We start from the raw sequence: 23,423 nt of genomic DNA, 5'->3' as shown, positions 1-23,423 counted from the left end.
CTCATCACTTTTCATCACAGGCACAATCACAATCATCCTCATCATCACATTCCCCTGTTGCTTTCACCATCTTTATGCTCGGCTCCCCCGCTCCTCTCTCCGCCCCTCTTTTCCCCTGTCTCATCCTGTTCTACTCTCTCTCTGTTCCTCCCTGCCTCATCCTGTTCTACTCTCTCTCTGTTCCTCCCTGTCTCATCCTGTTCTACTCTCTCTGTTCCTCCCTGTCTCATCCTGTTCTACTCTCTCTGTTCCTCCCTGTCTCATCCTGTTCTACTCTCTCTCTGTTCCTCCCTGCCTCATCCTGTTCTACTCTCTCTCTGTTCCTCCCTGTCTCATCCTGTTCTACTCTCTCTGTTCCTCCCTGTCTCATCCTGTTCTACTCTCTCTGTTCCTCCCTGTTCTACTCTCTCTCTGTTCCTCCCTGTCTCATCCTGTTCTACTCTCTCTCTGTTCCTCCCTGTCTCATCCTGTTCTACTCTCTCTCTGTTCCTCCCTGTCTCGTCCTCTAATACACTCAGAATAACGGTTCTTGGACATTTTTTTGCGAACACATTGACTTTGTCATTGTAGAAGTTCTTCAACTTGCGTTCGAGTGCTCCCAAGGTTATCGGTGTCAATGTTTTTTTGTTGGTGTCCTGTACGTTCTTACTCCAGTGTGCTTGGGCCACCCACTGTTTCAGGTTGTTGTTGTAACAGCAGTAGGCTGTCCACATGAGATCTGGGATGTTCACTCGGTTGTTCAGTGTGTTGTTGTTGCTGGGAACTGCTCCAGTCACCACATAGGCCTTTATCTTGTTGTTGTTATCCGTACAGTTCTCCACAATATATTTTCTGACTCTGCACTCCATTCTCTTCCAACTGCGTCGGTTGAAGGATCTTGCCTGGGGAACGGCGTTCGTCAGGGTGAAAGTGGAGTTCTTGGTAGCATTATAAGGCGCATACGAACATGGGAAAAGGTGACCTCTGTCCATATTCATGTTGTTTTTGTAGTAGTCCGCGTTCATAGCCTGGTGTTTAAAACTTCTATGTTCACTCTGCTTCATTTCACCTCGGTCCTTTATATTTTCGAGCTGCAGAAACAGTCATACAGCATTTAACAATCCCGACTTAAGCTGAAAGTGGTTGCAACACATTCGTGTCTCAAAGATACTGTATGTCTATAGCACTAAACAAATACACATGTTGAATGAATAGAGATTAGAACTACCTGGGGCTCTATCATCCAGGACTGACTTGGTAACATAACTGTCTGTGATATATACCAGTAAACAAATACACATGTTATGTTATATGACAAAACATTAGTCCTACCTGGGGCTCAATCATCCAGGGATCATCTTCACCAGGGTTGATGTGGTCTGGGGTCTGTAGGAGGACCAGTGAAGGTGTAGGCTGAGAACACAGGGATCCTGTTGGTCGTGTCGTAGAGAGTTGCAAACCTGTAGATGTTGCTGAACAACTGGCAAATCAGCTTGTAGTGGTTCTGGACTGTCCCACCAACCAAAATACCTGGGAGATTTGGAGTTGTCCCATCCAGGAAGAAATTCTGGCACTGTTCAACAACACTGAAGATCTCCACTACATGAGAGAGAGCAGGAGGAAGGAGAGAGAGAAGGAGGAGAGTAGAGAGATGATTCAATACCCCCATCGTCACCTGAAGACTGAACACCACAGAGACAAAGATGAAGTTACAGAGACCAGTTGGTAGACTGGAGACTGTTGAGCTGAGTCAGGACAGACTGCTTTAAATAGTTATTACAGAGACCAGTTGGTAGACTGGAGACTGCTGAGCTGAGTCAGGACAGACTGCTTTAAATAGTTATTACAGAGACCAGTTGGTAGACTGGAGACTGCTGAGCTGAGTCAGGACAGACTGCTTTAAATAGTTATTACAGAGACCAGTTGGTAGACTGGAGACTGCTGAGCTGAGTCAGGACTGGCTGCTTTAAATAGTTATTACAGAGACCAGTTGGTAGACTGGAGACTGCTGAGCTGAGTCAGGACAGACTGCTTTAAATAGGTTTTCAGAGACTCCTCCTTCAGATGTCAAGTCAGAAAGGGTTGATTTGCATAAAACCCTCTGTATGTTTCCATGGAAACTGCTGTAACTAATAACATGTGACTCACCTCCTGTAGTTTCTAACAGGTATGGACCCAGAACTGAATCACACAATATTACAGTTCTGGGTTAATGAGATTAGACTGCTCTAAATAGTGACTGCATCCACACTTTGGTTCTGGTAGAAAAACCTTTTAGGATAAAAACATGACTTTACTCAGCATAGAGTCTGTCAGAAGATACATATCACACTATTACAACAGAGGGACTGTTCTGGAATTACGGTTGCTGAGTTCACATTCATTAATATCCCACAAGGCTTAGCGACTCTGACTCAGCAACTCAAAGAAGTAACACTTGCATTTTCCCTTGACCAGCAAGTCAACATATTTAGTATGATGTCTCAAAGAATTAACATACATTACAGATATGTTTACAACTGAATGAAATGGAGGAAGATGTGTACAACTGAATGAAATGGAGGAAGATGTTTACAACTGAATGAAACGGAGGAAGATGTGTCCAACTGAATGAAATGGAGGAAGATGTTTACAACTGAATGAAATGGAGGAAGATGTTTACAACTGAATGAAATGGAGGAAGATGTTTACAACTGAATGAAATGGAGGAAGATGTTTACAACTGAATGAAATGGAGGAAGATGTGTCCAACTGAATGAAATGGAGGAAGATGTGTCCAACTGAATGAAATGGAGGAAGATGTTTACAACTGAATGAAATGGAGGAAGATGTTTACAACTGAATGAAATGGAGGAAGATGTGTCCAACTGAATGAAATGGAGGAAGATGTGTCCAACTGAATGAAATGGAGGAAGATGTGTCCAACTGAATGAAATGGAGGAAGATGTGTTCAACTGAATGAAATGGAGGAAGATGTTTACAACTGAATGAAATGGAGGAAGATGTGTCCAACTGAATGAAATGGAGGAAGATGTGTTCAACTGAATGAAATGGAGGAAGATGTGTTCAACTGAATGAAATGGAGGAAGATGTTTACAACTGAATGAAATGGAGGAAGATGTTTACAACTGAATGAAATGGAGGAAGATGTGTCCAACTGAATGAAATGGAGGAAGATGTGTCCAACTGAATGAAATGGAGGAAGATGTGTCCAACTGAATGAAATGGAGGAAGATGTGTTCAACTGAATGAAATGGATGAAGATGTGTCCAACTGAATGAAATGGAGGAAGATGTGTACAACTGAATGAAATGGAGGAAGATGTGTACAACTGAATGAAATGGATGAAGATGTTTACAACTTGGTGTATTCTGTAGTCTGATCACTGCTGAGTTTATTTCCAGTAACTGAAGTAGTTCACAGTAAGAGTTGACACAAGGCTGTGTATGTAGCATTAGAAAATGTGGTTCCTAACAACACTGTGGTCAGAGCAGCACTGGACTGATTAACACCTCAGACTCAGCAGCTGTAGATTCTTCAGTTGAGGAGGCCTTTTCTCAGTCAGAGTAGAGGAGACTGGGGAACAAACTAACACTTTTAGACTTTAGTTTATTATGAAAATATTATTTAAGTTAGATTCATCATATTTTTATACAAACAACATATCTCAGATACCATTACACACTAAGTATATTCCCAGGACATACCAGTCATTTACAATTCAACCAAGTGGAGGATATTAAATGTTCTAATTGACCCAGTAGGTGAATGTTCCACAGGTCAATAATTTAACAAAAAGACAGGAGGATAGAATATTTACTTTAGGACCTCAAAACCTTTTTTCTTCTTCAATAAAACTACAAGTCATCAATGGATTTAAACAAAACCTCTTAGCAGTGTTGCTACTGAATGTTGGCTTGTATGATGTATGATATACTATGAATACATTTCTTATTTCATGAAACTACAGGAATCCTTTGTTTCAGGGAAACATTATATTTGTTCAACATGCGTGTGGGGAGGAGTTCCCCTTTCTGTCCAATGAGGTCATTTCTGGACAATATTTCAGCAAGTAAAATGATGGTTCTACTTTAGAATGTGGAACACAGCCAATAGGGAGGTTTGATTGTTACACATTCTAAATAGTTCCACCTGTTCCACATACAGAGGAGTTTATCCAACCCTCCTTGTCCAGTCTGACCACTAATTATACCAGACAGGACTCATCTTCATTCAGAGGAGTTTATCCAACCCTCCTTGTCCAGTCTGACCACTAATTATACCAGACAGGACTCATCTTCATACAGAGGAGTTTATCCAACCCTCCTTGTCCAGTCTGACCACTAATTATACCAGACAGAACTCATCTTCATACAGAGGAGTTTATCCAACCCTCCTTGTCCAGTCTGACCACTAATTATACCAGACAGGACTCATCTTCATACAGAGGAGTTTATCCAACCCTCCTTGTCCAGTCTGACCACTAATTATACCAGACAGGACTCATCTTCATTCAGAGGAGTTTATCCAACCCTCCTTGTCCAGTCTGACCACTAATTATACCAGACAGAACTCATCTTCATACAGAGGAGTTTATCCAACCCTCCTTGTCCAGTCTGACCACTAATTATACCAGACAGGACTCATCTTCATACAGAGGAGTTTATCCAACCCTCCTTGTCCAGTCTTGACCACTAATTTTACCAGACAGGACTCATCTCCCAGATATTATCACATAATATATAATAATCTAGTTAGAAAAGATGCCACTGGGTGAACATTGAGGTATTGATAGATTATGAGAGAAGAAAATATTAAATTACCATTTCTAAGCTGCTCATTTATTATGGAAAAACTCACCCCAGCACATTCTGAGGCAGGCCTTGGAGACAGGAAGGACATCACCCTCTTCTGGTCTTCACCCCACCAGGGAAAGGACAGTGATGAACTGGGAGCTCTGTAGGCAGCTCCTGGTTGGGTACTGTGGTAGTATAAATACACATATCAGAGGGTACTGTGGTAGTATTAATACACATATCAGAGGGTACTGCGGTAGTATAAATACACACATCAGAGGGTACTGCGGTAGTATAAATACACATATCAGAGGGTACTGTGGTAGTATAAATACACATATCAGAGGGTACTGTGGTAGTATAAATACACATATCAGAGGGTACTGTGGTAGTATAAATACACATATCAGAGGGTACTGTGGTAGTATTAATACACATATCAGAGGGTACTGTGGTAGTATTAATACACATATCAGAGGGTACTGCGGTAGTATAAATACACATATCAGAGGGTACTGTGGTAGTATAAATACACATATCAGAGCGTACTGTGGTAGTATAAATACACATATCAGAGGGTACTGTGGTAGTATTAATACACATATCAGAGGGTACTGTGGTAGTATAAATACACACATCAGAGGGTACTGTGGTAGTATAAATACACATATCAGAGGGTACTGTGGTAGTATAAATACACATATCAGAGGGTTGGGTACTATGGTAGTATAAATACACATATCAGAGGGTACTGTGGTAGTATAAATACACATATCAGAGGGTACTGTGGTAGTATAAATACACATTTCTGTTGTATAATAATGAATATCAGTAAACATTGTAACCAACAGGTAAAGGTTAATATGGAGAATGTGGCTATTGGCTGAGCAGGCAACTATCAGGAGAAGGAAGGGCAGGTGGAATGTTTTTGAACCAAAATACCTTCTAAATGTTTTGTTTGTGACTTTGAAATTCTAACACTGATGTTATAAACATTTATTTAGTAAAAGTCAAGGAGGGGGTCGGGGAAATGACTTCCACAATGACAGAGTTAGGGTCGATTTTAAATTCCTCAAACACTTCTGTGATTCTTGAAGAATACAGCTGTCTCATAACCATGTCTCCTACTCCCCCCCCTTCTCTATCCTCTGTTAACTTGTAACTTTGTGAGGCTCGAGACTTCACTAACAGGAACTCAGTTTTCATTATTGGAAACCAGAAGATATTAATAATGGATGTTTCATTTACTGGTGGTGTTTATGTTGATGTATTGTGGTCTGACCTCTGCTGAGTTTATTTTCAGAAACTGAAGTAGTTCACAGTAAGAGTTGACACAAGGCTGTGTATGTAGCATTAGAAAATGTGGTTCCTAACAACACTGTGGTCAGAGCAGCACTGGACTGATTAACACCTCAGACTCAGCAGCTGTAGATTCTTCAGTTGAGGAGGCCTTTTCTCAGTCAGAGTAGAGGAGACTGGGGAACAAACCAACACTTTTACACTTTAGTTAATTATGAAAATATTATTTAAGTTAGATTCATCATATTGTTATACAAATAACATATCTCAGCTACCATTACACACTAAGTATGTTCCCAGGACATACCAGTCATTTACAATTCAACCAAGTGGAGGATATTAAATGTTATAATTGACCCAGTAGGTGAATGTTCCACAGGACAATAATTTAACAAAAAGACAGGAGGATAGAATATTTACTTTAGGACCTCAAAACCTTTTTTCTTCTTCAATAAAACTACAAGTCATCAATGGATTTAAACAAAACCTCTTAGCAGTGTTGCTACTGAATGTTGGCTTGTATGATGTATAATATACTATGAATACATTTCTTATTTCATGAAACTACAGGAATCCTTTGTTTCAGGGAAACATTATATTTGTTCAACATGCGTGTGGGGAGGAGTTCCCCTTTCTGTCCAATGAGGTCATTTCTGGACAATATTTCAGCAAGTAAAATGATGGTTCTACTTTAGAATGTGGAACACAGCCAATAGGGAGGTTTGATTGTTACACATTCTAAATAGTTCCACCTGTTCCACATACAGAGGAGTTTATCCAACCCTCCTTGTCCAGTCTGACCACTAATTATACCAGACAGGACTCATATTCATACAGAGGAGTTTATCCAACCCTCATTGTCCAGTCTGACCACTAATTATACCAGGCCAGACTCATCTTCATACAGAGGAGTTTATCCAACCCTCCTTGTCCAGTCTGACCACTAATTATAGCAGACAGGACTCATCTTCATACAGAGGAGTTTATCCAACCCTCCTTGTCCAGTCTGACCACTAATTATACCAGACAGAACTCATCTTCATACAGAGGAGTTTATCCAACCCTCCTTGTCCAGTCTGACCACTAATTATACCAGACAGGACTCATCTTCATACAGAGGAGTTTATCCAACCCTCCTTGTCCAGTCTGACCACTAATTATACCAGACAGGACTCATCTTCATACAGAGGAGTTTATCCAACCCTCCTTGTCCAGTCTGACCACTAATTATACCAGACAGGACTCGCTCTAGGCCAGTTCCTCTGTTTACTTCAGACATATATTCTTCCACATATCGTCACAGGAAGGTTCATCATTCAGTTAGATAATGTTTACCCAGTGGCATCCTGAGGCATTTATAGATCATGAGAGAAGAAAATATTAAATTACGATTTCTAAGCTGCTCATTTATTATGGAAAAACTCACCCCAGCACATTCCGAGGCAGGAAGGACATCACCCTCTTCTGGTCTTCACCCCACCAGGGAAAGGACAGTGATGAACTGTGAGCTCTGTAGGCAGCTCCTGGTAAACAGCATCTGGTCAATCCACTGCTGCTGCTTCTTGTTGAGAGTTGCCTGCCAGGAGGTACCTGCATGTCCAAGGGTTCATACCTAATACATACAGAGAATACATAAGTGACAGATACAGCACTAAGCATTCTCAGCACCATGACAGTAAATCTACAGCATGAAAGGTAAGAGACAGATACAGTACTAAGCATTCTCAGCACCATGACAGTAAATCTACAGCATGAAAGGTAAGTGACAGATACAGTACTAAGCATTCTCAGCACCATGACAGTAAATCTACAGCATGAAAGGTAAGTGACAGATACAGTACTAAGCATTCTCAGCACCATGACAGTAAATCTACAGCATGAAAGGTAAGTGACAGATACAGTACTAAGCATTCTCAGCACCATGACAGTAAATCTACAGCATGAAAGGTAAGAGACAGATACAGTACTAAGCATTCTCAGCACCATGACAGTAAATCTACAGCATGAAAGGTAAGAGACAGATACTAGATTTAGTTGTGTAACTAAAGGACAAAGAATGGATAGGCCTTCATGACAGATACAGGAAGGGAGTGTCATGATGCTGAGGAGTGTCACATTCAATACATGGACAAATAGTAAGATTAACACAATGCATATCTTCCATTATTGTAAAGTATTCATGCTTGCAGAATGTCAAGGGAACAGAATATCCTACCTAACATTGCAGAACCATATTCATGTGTAGATTGAAATGCAAGGCAAACGTTACGTTCCACAGTTTCTGTGTTGTTGTGGGTTTGTGTTTCAGGAAATGGCTTCCTGGATTCCTCAAGCAGCTGATTGGTCGCCCCATCACTGATTGGAGCTCTGACCCACCGTCTTGTCAGGGGAAACAGTTGGATCTTCAATTACCGACTCCTTCTGCAGCTTGAAAAGCCTGTGTTCCTTTGTTAGGAGAGAGAGCTGCTCTGTATGTCCTGTGTTGGTTGTTGGTCTGGAAGTTGTTGAAAGTATTGTGTAGCCTCTACTACAGAGGTATGCCATAGGACTGAGTGTTTTTGGTTTATTGAAGTTGTTCACTAAGTTTGAATTATTCTGTTTCATTTGTTCCCAGGGGGAAGGGGACTGCACCTTGGGAGTGTTTAGGCAAGAGGCCTGCGGGCATACATAACCCGTAGTATTGAATCTGTCTATGTACACTAGGTCAGACCTGGGAGGACCACCCCCTGTATTCTGGTTAGTACCAGTTGGTGTTAAAGGTCAGGTCAGACCTGGGAGGACCACCCCCTGTATTCTGGTTAGTACCAGTTGGTGTTAAAGGTTAGGTCAGACCTGGGAGGACCACCCCTGTATTCTGGTTAGTACCAGTTGGTGTTAAAGGTTAGGTCAGACCTGGGAGGACCACCCCCTGTATTCTGGTTAGTACCAGTTGGTGTTAAAGGTTAGGTCAGACCTGGGAGGACCACCCCCTGTATTCTGGTTAGTACCAGTTGGTGTTAAAGGTTAGGTCAGACCTGGGAGGACCACCCCCTGTATTCTGGTTAGTACCAGTTGGTGTTAAAGGTCAGGTCAGACCTGGGAGGACCACCCCCTGTATTCTGGTTAGTACCAGTTGGTGTTAAAGGTCAGGTCAGACCTGGGAGGACCACCCCCTGTATTCTGGTTAGTACCAGTTGGTGTTAAAGGTTAGGTCAGACCTGGGAGGACCACCCCCTGTATTCTGGTTAGTACCAGTTGGTGTTAAAGGTTAGGTCAGACCTGGGAGGACCACCCCCTGTATTCTGGTTAGTACCAGTTGGTGTTAAAGGTTAGGTCAGACCTGGGAGGACCACCCCCTGTATTCTGGTTAGTACCAGTTGGTGTTAAAGGTTAGGTCAGACCTGGGAGGACCACCCCCTGTATTCTGGTTAGTACCAGTTGGTGTTAAAGGTTAGGTCAGACCTGGGAGGACCACCCCCTGTATTCTGGTTAGTACCAGTTGGTGTTAAAGGTCAGGTAAGCTGTGGGAAGGCAGGTAAGGTAGGAGAGGGGACTCTTTTTCTTCCATTTCTTTAGTTCCGTCCAGCCCCTTTTCCACCTTAACGTGTTTAATAATGAAGAATAAATTCCCTGTAAACGGTGTTTTTTCCTGCCGTCCTTCCCCGCACCTACGATCACATACCTTTTTCACTCCACGGGGAGTTGAGTTGTAGCAGGGTGTTGCGTTGCCTCCTCCAAGATGCGAACATGACAGCAAATATCACGATTTTTACACCATGAAACTAGATAGAACTGTATGTTTTCAATTCACTTTTCCATTCTTCTTACAACTTCACAGATGTAGCAATAACATTTACAACTGATTTCATCCAACCTTGTAAAAGATATTTACTCTGTAACTCTCCGTTTGATGTAAACAAAGATCCGATGAGGGGAAAGTGTCATGGCGCCGTTTGGTTTTTCAAACTTCCGGTTAGGGCGGAGCTAAGGTAAAAGGGCGAATCTGATTGGACCACACGTGGTTGGAGACGGTTCTTTGAGACTGTCTCGCATTCCCATTGGAGGATTTTCGCTAGTTGAGACTGGCTAGACATCCGGTTGGTCTGCACAGGAAAATAATGCGCAACAGATTACACGCACATTCGTGAAGCGGCCTTATTTTCTCCCTCCGCTGGGGATAGACATGTTCCTGAGCGAACATAGCGAATAACTTTGAAATTTACGTTTATTTAACTATTTCATTAATTAATTTATTTACCAAATTGTTTAAATGCTCAACAAATTACTTTAATGTGAATTTTTTATTCAAATGTTGAGTCAGTGCTTTTTATCAGCCCGCTAGCCAAGCTAATTTGGGATCGGATCCAAAAACTAGCTAGCAGGCGATCTCTTCCTGCATATCAGCTGTTAAGAGATGGAACAACTAAACTAACTAATTGTAAAGTCAGCAATGTGTCAATTGTGAAGACCCAGACAGGTTTTTTAACCCTGAATTGAGGAACTTGTTAGTCAGCTAATGACAAATGTAGCAAATCTATCTGTTCTGTATACTTCTGGCCCTTCTTTGGACACTGTTAACAACCCTCCAGACGAGCTTCAATGCCATACAACTTTCCTTCCGTGGCCTCCAACTGCTCTTAAATACAAGTAAAACTAAATGCATGCTCTTCAACCGATCGCTGCCTGCACCTGCCCGCCTGTCCAGCATCACTTCTCTGGACGGTTCTGACTTAGAATATGTGGACAATTACAAATACCTAGGTGTCTGGTTAGACTGTAAACTCTCCTTCCAGACTCACATTAAGCATCTCCAATCCAAAATTAAATCTAGAACCGGGTTCCTATTTCGCAACAAAGCATCCTTCACTCATGCTGCCAAACATGCCCTCGTAAAACTGACCATCCTACCGATCCTCGACTTCTGCAATGTCATTTACAAAATAGCCTCCAACACTCTACTCAGCAAATTGGATGCAGTCTATCACAGTGCCATCCGCTTTATCACAAAAGCCCCATATATTACCCACCACTGCGACCTGTACGCTCTCGTTGGCTGGCCCTCGCTTCATACTCGTCGCCAAACCCACTGGCTACAGGTCATCTACAAGTCTCTGCTTGGTAAAGCCCCGCCTTATCTCAGCTCACTGGTCACCATAGCGGCACCCACTCGTAGCACTCACTCCAGTAGGTATATCTCACCAGTCACCCTCAAAGCCAATTCCTACTTTGGTCGCCTTTCCTTCCAGTTCTCTGCTGCCAATGACTGGAACGAACTGCAAAAATCACTGAAGCTGGAGACTCATATCTCCCTCACTAGCTTTAAGCACCAGCTGTCAGAGTAGCTCACAGATCACTGCACCTGTACATAGCCCATCTGTAAATAGCCCATCTATCTACCTACCTCATCCCCATATTGTTATTTATTTATTTATCTTGCTCCTTTGCACCCCAGTATCTCTACTTGCACATTCATCTTCTGCACATCTACCATTCCAGTGTTTAATTGCTATGTTGTAATTACTTCGCCACTATGGTCTATTTATTGCCTTACCTCCCTTATCTTACCTCATTTGCACACAATGTATATAGAGTTTTCTACTTTATTATTGACTGTATGTTTGTTTATTCCATGTGTAACTCTGTGTTGTTGTATGTGTCGAACTGCTTTGCTTTATCTTGGCCAGGTCGCAGTTGTAAATGAGAACTTGTTCTCAACTAGTCTACCTGGTTAAATAAAGTTGAAATAAATAGAAAATGAAGCCTGTGAGAGTCTGGTGTTTTGTAGTTATGGTGTTTAAATGTATCCAAGTGACTCCAAAATGTTCCAATTCAACATTAGACCACATAATTTGAGCTAAAAATATAAATTACTGAAAGCACTATTTTAGTTGTCAGTTATTCATTCAAACTTTGCCATAACTATGTGTCCAACCAGCTATGGTCCAGCATACCAGCTAGCTACCATGTCTCTAAACATACCTGGAGCTGGTCAAGAAGCTACCATGTCTCTAAACATACCTGGAGCTGGTCAAGAAGCTACCACGTCTCAAAACATACCTGGAGCTGGTCAAGAAGCTACCATGTCTCAGAACATACCTGGAGCTGGTCAAGAAGCTACCATGTCTCTAAACATACCTGGAGATGGTCAAGAAGCTACCATGTCTCTAAACATACCTGGAGCTGGTCAAGAAGCTACCATGTCTCTAAACATACCTGGAGCTGGTCAAGAAGCTACCATGTCTCTAAACATACCTGGAGCTGGTCAAAAAGGATTTTCAAACATTGTTCTGGAATCATCAAAATCCAGGCTTCATCACATCCGGCCGTGATTGGGTGTCCCATAGGGCGGCGCACAACTGCCCCATCATCGTCCAGGTTTGGCCGGGGTAGGCCGTCATTTTAAATAATAATTTGTTCTTAACTGACTTGTCTAATTAAATAAAGGTTAAAAAAAAGTTTTCAAAGTATTTTCAAGCAGTGTTCTCCAATCATCTCACCAGCAGGTGGCAGCCTTGTTCCAGTTTTCAAACCTCCACTCCATGAGCTCTGTGAACAGAACAGGTTTTGGATTGATTGACTGATTAATTGATTGATAAATATATTATATATATTTCCATCATCTGTGTTTTTGATCTATTATCCAAATAATTTATAATTAGCATATTTGCATTCAGTTATGCTAAACAAGCAGACTAAAAACAGATTGTGAGACTTTTCATCCCACATTCAGCCACACTTGAATCAGGAAATGTCCCCCGTTTGTCCCAGTCCACAAACCATAAATACTATTATTTCTCATCAAAATGTCACTGGATGAGCTGCTGTAAAAAATATTACAAAATGTTTCCCTGCATTCAGTGGAAGGCAACTAAAGACACACCTGACGCTGAGGTAAGAGTGACAGACTGACCTGACGCTGAGGTAAGAGAGACAGACTGACCTGACGCTGAGGTAAGAGAGACAGACTGACCTGACGCTGAGGTAAGAGAGACAGACTGACCTGACGCTGAGGTAAGAGAGACAGACTGACCTGACGCTGAGGTAAGAGAGACAGACTGACCTGACGCTGAGGTAAGAGAGACAGACTGACCTGACGCTGAGGTAAGAGAGACAGACTGAACTGACGCTAAGGTAAGAGAGACAGACTGACCTGACGCTGAGGTAAGAGAGGCAGACTGACCTGACGCTGAGGTAAGAGAGACAGACTGACCTGACGCTGAGGTAAGAGAGACAGACTGACCTGACGCTGAGGTAAGAGAGACAGACTGACCTGACACTGAGGTAAGAGAGACAGACTGACCTGACGCTGAGGTAAGAGAGACAGACTGACCTGACGCTGAGGTAAGAGAGACAGACTGACCTGACACTGAGGTAAGAGAGACAGACTGACCTGACACTGAGGTAAGAGAGACAGACTGACCTGACGCTGAGGTAAGAGAGACAGACTGACCTGACACTGAGGTAAGAGAGACAGACTGACCTGACGCTGAGGTAAGAGAGACAGACTGACCTGACACTGAGGTAAGAGAGACAGACTGACCTGACGCTGAGGTCAGAGAGACAGGCTGACCTGACGCTGAGGTAAGAGAGACAGACTGACCTGACGCTGAGGTAAGAGAGACAGACTGACCTGACGCTGAGGTAAGAGAGACAGACTCTTAACATGAATTAATGCCTCCACTTCAGACTACTCTGACGTTTTTTCTTGAACGGAACCCAATGATTTATGAAAACTTACTTGATGTCCTCATTGTGGGTTTACAGACGTGTTCAGGGCCAGCCCTCCCAGTAGGCCGTCGCCTGTGGCAGCACTTGAATTTGAGGTGATATTTTGACAATTGTCTGCCGCCCTCCGGTGCCCCTGTTCGGTCACTACACCACCCGCTGCGCCCCAGCCACCAGCTCATAGTGTTGCTACAGTTCCCTCCCCCACGTATATATATAAAAAAAAAACAATGAGAAAAGAGGCAAAATCTCTAAACCAAAGAAATATCTCTGGTGAAATGTATCAGTGTGCAGCAACGTCCATCAGCCGGTGGGGAGAATTACAAGCCTACGAGGACAGGCCATTCATTCACCGAGAACGACGAGCCCCCGTTAGCTGATTCTAGCAGCGAAGAGGACAAACCGGAGGAGTCCGAGCCATGCACTTCCACCGATGATGACAGCTCTCTGGCTGGACAAGAACAGGTGGTCGCACCAGGCCCAGCTACACCTCCAAACAATGCCGGAGAAGACCCTACTATCTTGGACCCAGACTCAGATTCGTCGCTCCCCGTCCCCGGTGACAGTGGTGCTGCTGCTGCTAAATCCGACTCCCAGACAAAAATCATAGAAGATCCCGGTGAGTTGCCAAAATATATGAATGGATCTTTACGGGATATGTTAGAACAGGCTGGGCCACATCAGGATAAGGAGGGGAATTTACCAAGAGATGAGGGGCAACGACAGTTTTCGGTGGCCAACTACAATAGGAGGATGGTGAACGGGGAGAGAGTGGAGAGACCAAGGCTTGTCTATTCCAAGAAAAACGATGCAGCCTTCTGTTTTTGCTGCAAACTTTTTTCACAAGAGTGTAAATCTGCGGTGGTCAGGGATGGAACCAGGGACTGGAGGAATCAGTGTCTCCTCCTCAGCCTCTCATGAGAAGTCGCATGACCACCCAGATAGTTTCCAGAGGTGGAAGGAGCTGGAGATCAGGCTGCTGTCCAAGCAAACTCACATGATTTGATTTCAGGACCATGGACAGCTACCGAGAGAAAACATCGCTGACTGCAATGCAGCACCACAGCAGAGGAAAGAGGCCACTCTACACAATAAATACATGCTGATGTTGGACCATCACATTCGATATGGAAATAAACATCATTCATTAAGGCTGGGTCATTGACAGAAAGCTTATTTTACACTGCTACAGCGAAACGAGGCCCGCCATGCATTTATGAAAGCGCTTGTTTCCAAAGCTCAAATTATCTGTATTTTACAGTTCTACAGGAATATTACAATATATGTTCAATATGTTATATAAAAGTGTTATTTTTATTGTAATTGTAACATTTATGGGGTCGTTCCATGTGTGATAACAGGTGGGATATTATTAATCAGAAACCCGTTTTCCTACTGTAGGTAGTAGGTTGCATAGTGACAGCAACATTGTAACTCTCCGATGCAGCGGTTCAAGTTAAATTCCCTTCTGCCTGGTAAGGAACCTCCTATATGTACACGCGTCCACACAACATGTTAACGGTCATAAACACACAATCACACAGATAATTGGAGCTTATTTCTTCATCCTCCAATAAATAAGTGGTGAGATTCGCTGTTTGACGGACACAATTATCCTCCATAGATGTCGGTATAGACATATACTCCAATACTGTCGCATGTTCTGATTAAATACCTCCGTGTCTGGGAAGGGCTTGGTGTGTTTGGTTCTGATTAAATACCTCCGTGTCTGGGAAGGGCTTGGTGTGTTTGGTTCTGATTAAATACCTCCGTGTCTGGGAAGGGCTTGGTGTGTTTGGTTCTGATTAAATACCTCCGTGTCTGGGAAGGGCTTGGTGTGTTTGGTACTGATTAAATACCTCCGTGTCTGGGAAGGGCTTGGTGTGTTTGGTTCTGATTAAATACCTCCGTGTCCGGGAAGGGCTTGGTGTGTTTGGTACTGATTAAATACCTCCGTGTCTGGGAAGGGCTTGGTGTGTTTGGTACTGATTAAATACCTCCGTGTCTGGGAAGGGCTTGGTGTGTTTGGTTCTGATTAAATACCTCCGTGTCTGGGAAGGGCTTGGTGTGTTTGGTTCTGATTAAATACCTCCGTGTCTGGGAAGGGCTTGGTGTGTTTGGTTCTGATTAAATACCTCCGTGTCTGGGAAGGGCTTGGTGTGTTTGGTACTGATTAAATACCTCCGTGTCTGGGAAGGGCTTGGTGTGTTGGACTAAAACCAGGGCTCCAATTGACTGAGGGTATCACGTGTCCTTTGTTAAAGAAAATAGCAAAAATGATATCTATTGTTTGCTTTACATTTGTGAATAAATAAAACGTATCCAGATTATATCCAGCGGTCTATAACAATGCTTAACTCTGTGACGTCTTATGGTAGAAACAACCTCTAAAATGCCGAGAAAGACGGGACTCCGATGCATATGGAGATAAACTGATTCCTCTCTATGACAATCTGAAGCTGAGCTGCAGCCTATATTATTCTTAGAGGTACAAAAAAAATGGACTTTGCTATTCTGTCCCTATTAATTGAGCTTTTCTCTTTCTGAAAGAGAAGATGTTTGTTTAAACCCAGGCAGTTTTTAAGGAAGCACTTCTGTTGTTGGGTTTTACAACAGACGAGAAGCCAGCAGTTGAAGCTTACAGTTTTCTGCGACAGTAGAGCCTCTGTCTGGGTGGAAAGGTCACTTTTGAAAGTGCCATGCTTAGATTCATCAGGATGTCTAAGATGTCATTATTTTTCTCTCGCCTAGGATGGCAGAACATCCGGGCCATTGGTGATTTTATCAATGTAATCAGATATACCAGGCTATGTTATTGACATTGAACTGATTATATAGCCTACTAACCAGATGTGTTAAATGGTGTTTAATTTGTAGCAGAGGACTATTAATTGGGCTGCTATTATGTTTTGTTCCTCCGACTTTTAGCTGAGAAAAAATGAACCCAAACACATTGGGGGGCAGAACGTCCAGGTCCGGTCCTGGAAGTGTTTAACACGTTTTATGTACACACTTTATTAGAATACTTATGAAATAGACATTGTTATATTTGGTAACACATGTTTATTTCCCCTCGACTCCAACCCCATTCGATGTAATGTCTACATAAGGATCCAAACTATAAAACACTCACACAGCTCTGAGGAAGCCTTGAGGCCGATACGGACAGCTGAATAAAGATCAGTGATACTAGCAAGAGCAGTGGGCTGGTTTCTCCTTTTTTATCAGTTTAACAACGTATAAAATACAACATTATTCAGAATATCAGATAACAGGACTTATTATCCAGCTGCGTATTGTTAGGTAGCTCTGGTCCAGGGTGTTATATCCATCAAGACGGTTCAGCACCATCAAGATGCACGTCACACCCTGGACCAGAGCTATTCATTAGGACGTAGTGCAACAACATATTACAGTTAAATACGTCCCTAATGGCCCCCTATTCCCTTTATAGTGCACTACAATAGGGTACCATTTGGGAAGGAAATAAGTTCGTAATTACAACAAAGAACCACTGGGGGGCGACAGACAACAGTAGACAACTCTGTACAATAGAACATAAATACATAAATTACTTTAAAATGCCAATCACTGCAGAAAGTGTGTGTGTGTGTGTGTGTGTGTGTGTGTGTGTGTGTGTGTGTGTGTGTGTGTCAGTATGACCCCACTTACAATGAAAATACCTTTGTTCAACAGACATCCTGGTCCTAGAGAGAGAGAGAGACAGTTACAATACATCCTGGTACTAGAGAGAGAGAGAGACACAGTTACAATACATCCTGGTACTAGAGAGAGACACAGTTACAATATATCCTGGTACCAGAGAGAGAGAGACAATACCTAGTTACAATATTAACCCCTTAGCCAAGACAACAGTTTTCAGCTGTGCTAACATAATTGCAAAAGGGTTTTCTAATGATCAATTAGCCTTTTAAAATGATAAACTTGGATTAGCTAACACAACGTGCCATTGGAACACAGGAGCGATGGTTGCTGATAATGGGCCTCTGTAGATATTCCATAAAAAATCAGCCGTTTCCAGCTACAATAGTCATTTACAACATTAACAATGTCTACACTGTATTTCTGATCAATTTGATGTTATTTTAATGGACGAAAAATTTGTTTTTCTTTCAAAAACAAGGACATTTCTAAGTGACCCCAAACTGTTGAACGGTAGAGATCAGAACCTCTAGTACCAGGATGTATTCTAACTATGTACACAATACACACACTCAACAGACCTGGAGATATTTATTGGTTATTGATGGATCAGCAAAGTGATTGGTGATTGATTTGTAACATGGTGAGTACACGCCCTGACCACTCTACCATAGAAAATAAAAACTTACTATGGTCAGGACGTGACAAGGATGTAGTAGACATCCCCCCAGGAATATATTTCAGGATGTAGAAGACATCCCCCCAGGAATATATTTCAGGATGTAGAAGACATCCCCCCCTGGAATATATTTCAGGATGTAGAAGACATCCCCCCCGGAATATACTTCAGGATGTAGAAGACATCCCCCCCGGAATATATTTCAGGATGTAGAAGACATCTCCACCAGGAATATATTTCAGGATGTAGAAGACATCCCCCCAGGAATATATTTCAGGATGTAGAAGACATCCCCACCAAGAATATATTTCAGGATGTAGAAGACATCCCCACCAGGAATATATTTCAGGATGTAGAAGACATCCCCCCTGGAATATATTTCAGGATGTAGAAGACATCCCCCCCTGGAATATATTTCAGGATGTAGAAGACATCCCCCCCTGGAATATATTTCAGGATGTAGAAGACATCCCCACCAGGAATATATTTCAGGATGTAGAAGACATCCCCCAGGAATATATTTCAGGATGTAGAAGACATCCCCCCCTGGAATACATTTCAGGATGTAGAAGACATCCCCACCAGGAATATATATCAGGATGTAGAAGACATCCCCCCAGGAATATATTTCAGGATGTAGAAGACATCCCCCCAGGAATATATTTCAGGATGTAGAAGACATCCCCCCAGGAATATATTACAGGATGTAGTAGACATCCCCCCCCAGGAATATATTTCAGGATGTAGAAGACATCCCCGCCCAGGAATATATTTCAGGATGTAGAAGACATCCCCCCAGGAATATATTTCAGGATGTAGAATACATCCCCCCAGGTAGAAGACATCCCTGATAAGGGATTTATATGTTTAAATGTAATGATTAAATCATTCTACCCTGAAACCTAACTATTAGTGATTATTAGGTTATGTAGCATGTATAATGAATAATTAAAGTACTAAACGTAAGTCCCATAAGGTTTAGTAGAGACCTGTGAGGAAGAGATCTGTATGTGTGTGCCTAAGAAAATACCGAGAACAATTAGACTGTGTTTGGCCCGACCTGGCTAAAACTCTGAGGAACTTATGATAGGACAGGGAATACTTCTCAAGGTTTCTCTAATCTCGGGGGAAGGAAATGGACAGTGCTGGGTAGTGATAAACAGTGGTGAGAACTCTGGGGAGGGATACAACTCACCTACCGTTCATGTGTATGTATGTGTGTAGGATATCTACATTCGTGTGTATGTATGTGTGTAAGTAGGCAGTGAACTATAAAATGGATGTCTTTGGATTATGAACTTCAGAACGTTCTCTGAATTAAACTGTACGGACCTTTTGCAGAAGCTGAGTCTTTGCCTAATTATTATTAACCCAGTGTCTTACAAACCTCGGGGATTAGTCAAAGCTTATTGACTGTTAGTTATCATCATTGTGATTGAAAAATTCTTATGACAGCTTGGTCCTTCGAGCCGGATCTCAATACCTTTTTCTGTCGTTCCATGGAGACACCGAAACCGTGCACGGGCGGATGAGATATCCATAGATTAAAGACCTGGCCCCAGACTGAGGGTTCTTTACAGACCGATGGCGAATTGGTATGCAACAGAAACGGTGACGAGATCCAACCTACATTGAATTCTCAGCTGCAAGAATAAGGTCAGTAGTCTTTATTCATGGATTTTGGGGGTAGGATCTAAACTTGCATTAGACGTATACATTGTTATAAATCTTGTGTAGGTAAGGTGATAATTACTAAAGTCTGTCACGGTTGTCGTAGGGTGTAGACCAAAACGCAGCGGGAAAATGTATACTCATCTTCTTTTTATTTAGTGAAGAAGGAAAAACACAGAAAAACGTATGCAAAAAAACTAAACGAACTTGACAGTCTTCTCAGGCACACACAGCTAAACAAGAACACATAATCTCCCACAAAATACTCAAACAAACACATACCTATATATAGGACTCTCAATCAGAAGCAACTAGAAAACACCTGCCTCCAATTGAGAGTCCAACCCCCAATTACCTAAACATAGAAAAACAAATAACTAGACTAAACATAGAAATACATAAACATAGAACATTGCCCAAAAAACCCGGAATAATAAATCAAACACACCACTAAACACACAACCACCCGAACCACCTAAAACAAATACCCTCTGCCGCGTCCTGACCAAACTACAATAACAAATAACCCCTATTACTGGTCAGGACGTGACATTACCCCCCCCCCCCCAAAGGTGCAGACCCTGTATGCACCTCAACAAAACCCCCCAAAATAAACCCCTAACTAAAGGGAGGGAAGGGAGGGTGGCTGCCGTCAACGACTGCTACTGTGCTACACCCCCCCCCTCCCCAACCCACCTATACTGGAGGTGGCTCAGGCTCTGGTCTACTTCCCCCACCAAACCTGTCCACCCCTGCTGAATGCTTGGGGCTGTAGAGCGTCTCTGGGAGCTCCGGACTGTAGGCCAACTCACTCGGTTCCGGACTGTAGGCAGACTCACTCGGTTCCGGACTGTAGGCAGACTCACTCGGTTCCGGACTGTAGGCCGACTCACTCGGTTCCGGACTGTAGGCCGACTCACTCGGTTCCGGACTGTAGGCCGACTCACTCGGTTCCAGACTGTAGGCCGACTCACTCGGTTCCAGACTGTAGGCCGACTCACTCGGTTCCAGACTGTAGGCCGACTCACTCGGTTCCGGACTGTAGGCCGACTCACTCGGTTCCAGACTGTAGGCCGACTCACTCGGTTCCGGACCTTAGGCAGACTCACTCGGTTCCGGACTGTAGGCAGACTCACTCGGTTCCGGACTGTAGGCCGACTCACTCGGTTCCGGACTGTAGGCCGACTCACTCGGTTCCGGACTGTAGGCCGACTCACTCGGTTCCAGACTGTAGGCCGACTCACTCGGTTCCAGACTGTAGGCCGACTCACTCGGTTCCAGACTGTAGGCCGACTCACTCGGTTCCAGACTGTAGGCCGACTCACTCGGTTCCAGACTGTAGGCCGACTCACTCGGTTCCAGACTGTAGGCCGACTCACTCGGTTCCAGACTGTAGGCCGACTCACTCGGTTCCAGACTGTAGGCCGACTCACTCGGTTCCGGACACTCTGGACGAGGCACTGTCTCCGGACACTCTGGACGAGGCACTGTTGCCGGAAGCTCGGGACTGGGCTGACGCACTGGACGCCTGATGCGTGGGGCTGGTAGTGGAGGTACCAGACTGGGGACACGCACCTCAGGGCTAGTGCGGGGAGCAGGAACCGGCCGAGTTGGACTGGGCTGACGCACTGGAAGCCTAGTGCGTGGGGCTGGTACTGGAGGTATCAGACTGGATACACGCACTTCAAGGCTAGTGCGAGGAGCGGGAACAGGACATACTGGACTGGGCTGATGTACTGGACCGTAGAGGCACACTGGCGGTCTCGAGCGCAGGACTGGCAACGCCCTTACTGGCTGGGTGCCCAATTCCCCCTGGCAAATGCGGGGCACTGGCACTGCGCACACCGGCCTAAAAACACCTGGCCTCTCCACAGTACGCAATAACCCGAAGCACAGGACCTGTCCAGTCAAAGGTTGCTCAACAAACGCACGGGGATTTGGCTTGGGGCTTAATCCTTGCCCAGCCAAACTACCGTCCTCAACACCTTTACCTGTTTCCCAGGCAGGCTGTCACAATGGTCCAGTAGTTGTACCCACGTCCAGTCAATCCTTGCCTCTAATACCTCCAGCGACCAGGATGCCATTACCTCCCGAGCGCTGTTTTCTCCACTCCAGGTGCTGCTCCCGACAGTCCACCCGTTGCTCCTTCCTCCGCTGCTTGGTCCTTGGTTGGTGGGAGATTCTGTCACGGTTGTCGTAGGGTAAAGTGGACCAAGACGCAGCGGGTATATGTACACTCATCTTCTTTTATTAACGGCAAAGAAGGAAAAACCAAAATAAACACGTATACAGAAAACACGACTACAAATAACAGGCCGGTAAGGCACAAAGCTATACACAGCACATAATCTCCCACAAAATACTCAAACAAACACATACCTATATATAGGACTCTCAATCAGAGGCAACTAGAAAACACCTGCCTCCAATTGAGAGTCCAAACCCCAATTACATAAACATAGAAATACAAATAACTAGACTAAACATAGAAATACATAAACATAGAACATTGCCCAAAAAACCCGGAATAATAAATCAAACACACCACTAAACACACAACCACCCCAAACCACCTAAAACAAATACCCTCTGCCACGTCCTGACCAAACTACCATAACAAATAACCCCTATTACTGGTCATGACGTGACAACGTCCAGGAGGATTCATATTCAGTATAGCGTTTTTAGAAGTTTATATAGAGAAAGTTCAAAAGTAACAAAGTATCTAGATAGTCTGGGACTATTTGGGGTATATGGGAAGTAGTCTGGGACTATTAGGGGTATATGGGAAGTAGTCTGGGACTATTAGAGGAATATGGGAAGTAGTCTGGGACTATTAGAGGTATATGGGAAGTAGTCTGGGACTATTCAAGAATATATGGGAAGTAGTCTGGGACTATTAGGGGTATATGGGAAGTAGTCTGAGACTATTTGGGGTATATGGGAAGTAGTCTGGGACTATTAGGGGTATATGGGAAGTAGTCTGAGACTATTTGGGGTATATGGGAAGTAGTCTGGGACTATTTGGGGTATATGGGAAGTAGTCTGGGACTATTAGGGGTATATGGGAAGTAGTCTGGGACTATTAGAGGAATATGGGAAGTAGTCTGGGACTATTTGGGGTATATGGGAAGTAGTCTGGGACTATTAGGGGTATATGGGAAGTAGTCTGGGACTATTAGGGGTATATGGGAAGTAGTCTGGGACAAGTAAAAACATATGGGAAGTAGTCTGGGACTATTAGAGGAATATGGGAAGTAGTCTGGGACTATTTGGGGTATATGGGAAGTAGTCTGGGACTATTAAAAATATATGAGAATAAGAGCACACACATAGATTGTAAGATTTAAGTATAAAAACAGTACAAGCACACACATAGATTGTGAGAATAAGCATAATAACAAGGAAAGTAATTGAATAATATGGGTGGTAAATCCTCAAAGGAGGTCCCGGAATTAAGAGAGATATATTGAATCCAAGGATAATGGCCCAAAATGGAGAAATAAGTACGAATTTGATGGACGTTTAGATGTAGAAAAGCTAGAGTTAATGGTAGAACATAGACATGTTGATAGTGAAGAGGACAGGACAGTCAAAGCCCTGAGAAGTGTGGCGGATGAATCAGAATTAGT

At 43.4% G+C, this 23,423-nt stretch overlaps 1 protein-coding gene across 4 annotated transcripts; it reads right to left on the bottom strand.

The window, feature by feature from the left end:
* Window positions 1–367: 367 nt before the first annotated feature.
* LOC106593719 (uncharacterized) lies at window positions 368–10,001 on the bottom strand. 4 transcript variants are annotated; one of them, XR_006767488.1, is made up of 5 exons: window positions 8,290–10,001; window positions 7,501–7,686; window positions 4,840–4,960; window positions 1,312–1,578; window positions 368–1,070 (listed from the first exon to the last, which is right to left on the bottom strand). XR_006767488.1 is itself a non-coding variant. In XM_045713341.1 (5 exons), exons 2-4 carry the CDS (start codon window positions 8,169–8,171, stop codon window positions 1,468–1,470), a joined length of 903 nt encoding a protein of 300 aa, XP_045569297.1. In that variant the 5' UTR covers window positions 8,172–8,519; window positions 9,736–10,001; the 3' UTR covers window positions 368–1,070; window positions 1,312–1,467. The 4 variants fall into 4 exon arrangements, 2 of the variants coding, with proteins under 2 accessions (XP_045569297.1, XP_045569296.1); XM_045713341.1 differs by having other exon boundaries at window positions 7,501–8,519; window positions 9,736–10,001; XM_045713340.1 differs by having other exon boundaries at window positions 7,501–10,001.
* Window positions 10,002–23,423: the final 13,422 nt, after the last annotated feature.

Source organism: Salmo salar, unplaced genomic scaffold (assembly GCF_905237065.1).
Source record: "Salmo salar unplaced genomic scaffold, Ssal_v3.1, whole genome shotgun sequence".
Lineage (NCBI taxonomy): Eukaryota > Metazoa > Chordata > Actinopteri > Salmoniformes > Salmonidae > Salmo > Salmo salar.
This window is presented reverse-complemented; position numbering and strand designations above follow the sequence as displayed.

Coding starts and splice junctions, on each gene's coding strand:
- LOC106593719 (XM_045713340.1), bottom strand. CDS start 8,171: ATGACACTCCCTTCCTGTATCTGTCATGAAGGCCTATCCATTCTTTGT. Junction 4,961..7,500: donor CTGCCTCGGAATGTGCTGGG/GTGAGTTTTTCC, acceptor ATACTACCACAG/TACCCAACCAGGAGCTGCCT. Junction 1,579..4,839: donor CTGCCTCAGAATGTGCTGGG/GTGAGTTTTTCC, acceptor TCTCTCATGTAG/TGGAGATCTTCAGTGTTGTT.